Here is a 5,777-nt window from a genome sequence, read left to right on the forward strand (position 1 = left end):
GCACCACGACATCGCGACAAACATGAGAACTTTGAACTTCTTTACCATTACCAACGAGGACACGCAAGGTTGGGGTGTCTTGAGCTAACAGGCCAAAGGATTTAACCAAATGTTGCTGCACGAAGTTATGCATGCTTCCACCATCGACGAGGATTACGACAGGATGATAAGCAATCCGGCCAACCATACGCAGGGTCTCGGGTGCTGTCTGGCCAAAGAGGGCGTGAAAACTGATTTGGGCCGGAAGTGGGTCGGGTTGTGTTTAGGTATTGTTTAGATTAATTAATGGGTCCGTGTGGGTCGGGTCAGCTGAAAGTGGGTATCGTGTGGCTATTTTAGGGTTTGGGGAATCACTTGGTTGTTCTTCATCGGCGATGAGGAGAGAAAATCACGAAGCACAGTGATGGCCTCGTGTAAATCTCTCGTCACAGTAGAAGCATAAGCCTCGTTCACGACGGCTTGCAAGTTCTTCTGGGGTGAGGCGCCGTACTGGGAGGGGTGAGGGTTTAGGTGGAGAGGGTGAAAGAGAAAGATTAGGGCTGGGTAAGGGCACAGGGGTGGGTGAGGGTGAGTAAGGGTTGAGCACCGGAGAGACTCGATTGCGCGGAGCTCTACGACCCTCCAAGAGCTTTTCCTCCTACAAGCGAGCCAGCCCCGCGGCGTGCACCAGTGACATGGGCTGAAGCGCTTTCACTTCACGATGGATATCGAGATCAAGACCTGAGACAAAGCAGCTCAAAAGGAAGGAAGGAGGCAACCCTACGACACAGTTGGCGAGGGCTTCAAATTGGTTCAGGTAATCTCTGACAGACCCTGTCTGTGTGAGTTTGCAGAGGAGTCTTATAGGATCCTCGTATGGGGAGTGGGTGAAACGAGCCTCTATGGCTTGTAGGAAACCAGGCCAAGTGGTGAGTTGGTGATTTCGCATCATCCATTGAAACCACGCCAAGGCCGGCCCCTCCATGTAAAACGAGGCGATGGTAAGCCTTTCAGGTTTAGGTGTAGCATGATATTCGAAAAATTGGGTAATCTTGAATACCCAACCTGAAGGGTCTGAACCATCAAATCGTGGGACATCAAGCTTCATTTGAGAATGGCTAAGTGTGTGTGGGTTTGGTACAGGTATGGCTGAGGAAGATGACGGAGATGGTGAATGCTGAGCATGGGTTTCAGGGCAGCAACATGAAGGAGCAAGTCATCAATTTTCTGAGTAACATGTGAAGCTAATTTGGTAAAAGCTTCCTCCAAACAGTCCATGGCTGATTTGGAACAAATGGAGTCGGCCATTAATTCAATGAAAGCACCAGTTAATGTAAGCACAAGTGAGGGGGTGTTGCTAGGTGCACCCAGCAACATTGCTGGTGCACCCAACAATTAGGGTGAATGGACAAAATTGTCCTTGGCTTTATTTTAAATAAAAAAAAGGCACACCAGCACCCCACTTCTTCCATTTCCTCTTCTTCTCGTTTCTCCTTCTTCCACGAGCTCCTCCTTCAGGCTCCTTCTTCCTCGCGTAGCTTCTTCTTTCACCTCCTCCCGCAGCTCCTTCTTCTGCCATTTTGTTCGTCGCGTAGCTCTTTCTTTTGCCATTTCCTTTGAGGTTAGTTCACTTCGAGGTTAGCTCCTTCTTCCGCCATTTCCTTGGTTGTAGGGTAGACGACATTTTTGAGGTTCTGTTGAATATGAAAAGCCTCAACACATACGGAAGAACTTCTTCCGTATGTGTTACTAAGTTTTTAACGTGAATACGGAAGAAGTTCTTCCGTATGAACATTTGATTTTTTTTAATTAATTTAGTTTATTTTTTAAAATTTAATTGTATTTGTTTGATTTGTATTAAAAATAGGTATGTTTTGTTTTTTAATGAAAAAAATATGTATCATTGCAAGGTGTATGAATTAAATTTTGATGTTTAATATAATTCCATGAAAATAGTATATATTAGGTAACATTTATGTTTTTGATGTTTAAATATTTGCATCAAAATAGAAATTAGGGTTAGTGGCTAGGGTTTGGTTAAGGGCCTAAGACTAACTATGTGGTTAGGGCATAGGGGGTACATGAGTGTTTATGTTAGGGGTAGGGTCTAGCGTAGGGGTTAGTTGAGATGTTAGGGATTAATATATTTGATAGTATGTAGTTAGGGTTGGGTGTTAGGGTTTAGTTTAGCGGTTAGGGGTGGCATTAGGGTTTGGTGTGGGGCTTAGGGTTTAATATATGTTGGTAGGTAGTTTTAAAAATGATAGATATGTAAAAGGGTAGGGTTGGTGGTTAGGGTTTATTCTAGTGCCAAGGGTTAAGGTTGGGGTTAGGGTTAGGGTTGAGGATTTATTAAAAAGTGGTTATGGTTAAGCTAATGGTTTAGTTTAGTCGTTAGGGTTTAATATTTATGTTGGTATGTTATTGAGTGTTTTAGAAATGGTAGATATGTATTGGTAGGGATAGTGGTTAGGGTTTATTGTAGTGGCTAGGGTTGAGCTTTGGGCTTATCTTAGTTGTTAGGTTGTATTTTATTTGTTAGGGTTTAGGTTATGGTTTAGGTGTAGGGTTAGGTTTTCATATATATATATATATATATATATATATGGTGGTTAGGGTTAGTTTTAGAAATGGTAGATATGTATTGGTTAGGGTTGAGGTTTGGGTTTAGTTTAGTTGGTTGGGATTTATTTAGTTGATAGGGTTGGGCTTAGGGTTAGTTTCGTGATTAGGATTTAGGTTAGGGATTAGGTGCACCTTTAGTGTTTCATCGGTTTATAAATATATGAATATTGAATTTGACCCAAAAAAATACGTGTTTATCATGATTTGTAGATCATGATTAGAACCAGAGGTTTTGGGCGTGCATTAGGTAGGGGTATAGGCAGAGGCTTGGTTAGAAAGGATGAGTATCATGCAGATGATGTTCCCCGGCGGCGTAGGCCTACCGCATCTGCCCGTAGGCAAAGGGTACATGTTACAGTTGCTGAGGATGTTCCTCATATGGCTGAGGATGCACCTCAGATGACCACCGAGGATGTAGCTGCGGCTGTTGCTGAAGGCTTGGCTGGTGATGGTGCTGAGGGGTCACCTGCTGATGATGCTGAGGGATTTCCTGGTGAGCCAAAATTGTTTCCAATAGTTAGACTGTATTAAGACCTTTAGCACGTCATCATTAGTTTTCAGCTCAATAATTTCAAATTTGATAATTTTGTCTGAATACTCAAAATGACCTAGTTGTCGAAAAAACAATCGCCTTACCGCTTGTGATTAATGAATTCCATGAGGGGGAATCCCTTAAGGTGGAACTTGTTTTATCAAATCCTTTAGTTCATTGATGGTACATCCTGAAGGAATGTCAAATTTTTTTTTGGATTTTTTCCTGTGAACGCGTAACCTACAAAGTTGTTTTGGTGTGGCATGTTCCACCTCCTGTTGTAATACAGAAGCGCATCATGAGTACGGGTCATAGTGCCTTCAAGTAAGTTTAATATTCTATCTGGTGTTCTACCAATGTTGCATAATAACTCAATCGGACCAACACACAAAAATTTATGATTACACATTAACATTGTGTTGACATCGTCATCATTTTTCAATTGCATACATTGAAAGCGAATTTGGTTACCTATATCTGTGAATGACTGCCGGTAGTAAATTTCATCCAAGAATTGTTTGTCGTTTAATTGAAGGGTATTGTGTATTCTGGTTTTTAGCGTTGCAAAATCACAAGTGTTTGATACTCGAATGGGTACTAGAGTGGAAGTATTAAAGTAAACACCACTATCATCGTGAATAATCAATCCATTTGGAAAAATGAAACCCGAACTTGAGTTCACAATTGTCTGACTGCTAGTTTCTCCTAAAAATGTCATACTTTCTTATAAGAATTATGAGAGAATGTCTGATTTTTTAGTGTGTTGTCCTATCTCATATATATAGATGGTTTTCACCCATGTTGCTTCACTTTTAAAAAAAACGTGTGCAAATGTTTCGTGTTTGTGATTCCAACTAAACCAATGTGTTATCATGTCAAGCTGTCAATGTGTTGTCAAGTCATTCAATGTCGTGTCACACTCAAACTTGAATACGCATGCATTTGACTATGTGTTGTCAATTCTGACAACGATGTATCGCATAATGAATAAAATTATATAAACAAGTGTCACGATCCATAACAACCATGCATGCTCAGTCTTCATTTAGGTCGACATACTCTCTTTTGAACACCATGAAGCTACTGTACTACTGCATTCTACTAATATATGGAGTTGCCTGGGGATGACAATTCCTAGACCACAACAATGCTAGAGGCGGTAAAGGACAACGGTCTTGCAAATAAACTTGTTGTACGTGAACAAACATTATTAACTCAAATGAACACAAATGATTGCATAAATCTAAAAATCAGACTAACTATATTCAATGTACCTGAACAAAATGATTTTCAAACACATGGCCAACACATATCATGCGGTGCACAGAACAATCTCGTGATGGTTGACCTCTAAGAGGAAAAAAAATGTCATGCTTTGTTGTCGGGACAACGATACAAGGATTACATTATACATTGATGCAATGGCATATCCCATCTTCATTATATCCATCCACTTATCCATACTAACCTGAATCAAACAAACATACACATGTAAGTTATTTAAAGTTTGTTCTTAAAAATAATTACCTAAACAACATACCATGGAAAACCCATCAACAAGTAGGGACAGCCTTAATTCTTCAAATTTCTATGTGCCACCGAAGAGCTTGATGTAGTCATCCGACCATTTGCCAAGTTCTTTCATCAATTCGTGGCGCACCAACGACCAAGAATCTTCACCCATACCTAATAAACCGGCAATGGACTGATATCCACATTTACCGTCCACTTTGACATCCACAATGTCGTCAATGAAACCCTGTATAAATGACTCAAATTGATCCAACATCGGGATGATCCTTGTTGGCTTCGGTGGCTTTGGCGAGTCAGGAAAAGATGATGCACTATGTTTCACTGAAGAGTTGCTGCTCTGAACAGAATGAAAAGTATCAACATACTCCCAATAAGACAGATCACGCTTCGTGGATCTTTGGCTTCTGTGCATTGGTTTCTTCGGTGCACCTTTAGTGTTGACGTTTGACGGAGGAGGACACATAGAGTTTTGATCAGGGTATGCAAATTCTCGAAGTTTACTCTTGAAAGTAACTTTACCAAAAACATCAAGTTCCTCAAATCTTTTACATATGGTCTCGATCTCTTCCTTGATGGTGACTTCAGCCTCACATAACCCTTGGTCTGAAAAACTAAGTCTCCTCCAAAACATATGAATTGAATCCAGTAGGATGTTGCCAGTTGTATACCTAGATAGCTCACATGCACACGAAAGACCGTGCGTGACTTTCATCGCACAATCACAAGAAGAGAGATTATTGCTAACATAACATACACGCTCAAACTCAGCAGCAATCTCATTTAAAGCGTACCTTGAAACCATTCCAAGAAGTCTCTTGTATATGATTTTTTTAAATACATGTCCAACCACATGTGTACTTGTTTCAAAGGATGTTTTAATTTCGATGTGTTGTAGCATGACCATGTTGTTCATCGCATCCCAAACACTACACAGGTCTTCAAGGCTATTATGTAACACTCTTTTTAAAGCCCAACTAGCCAGTTAGCCCGTGCCAATGCACGGGCTGATACTCCTATTTGAGTATTGAAAAGTTAGAATAATTAATGTTATGATTTTAAGGTAACGTGTTAATATTATATATTGTTTGATATTGTTTGGAATAAAAGA

The 5,777-nt window shown here is 40.5% G+C and overlaps 1 protein-coding gene across 1 annotated transcript; it reads right to left on the bottom strand.

Annotated features, from left to right (window-relative positions):
* Positions 1 to 4,724: 4,724 nt before the first annotated feature.
* On the bottom strand, positions 4,725 to 5,132 carry LOC102665571 (uncharacterized). The gene has a single exon (XM_006580593.1). The coding sequence runs from the start codon at positions 5,130 to 5,132 to the stop codon at positions 4,725 to 4,727; it is 408 nt and encodes a 135-aa protein (XP_006580656.1).
* Positions 5,133 to 5,777: the final 645 nt, after the last annotated feature.

The sequence above is a fragment of the Glycine max genome, chromosome 5 (genome assembly GCF_000004515.6).
Source record: "Glycine max cultivar Williams 82 chromosome 5, Glycine_max_v4.0, whole genome shotgun sequence".
Classification (NCBI taxonomy): domain Eukaryota; kingdom Viridiplantae; phylum Streptophyta; class Magnoliopsida; order Fabales; family Fabaceae; genus Glycine; species Glycine max.

Bases quoted from the DNA above. Each gene is read 5' to 3' on its own strand.
- LOC102665571 (XM_006580593.1), bottom strand. From the start codon at position 5,132: ATGTGTCCTCCTCCGTCAAACGTCAACACTAAAGGTGCACCGAAGAAA.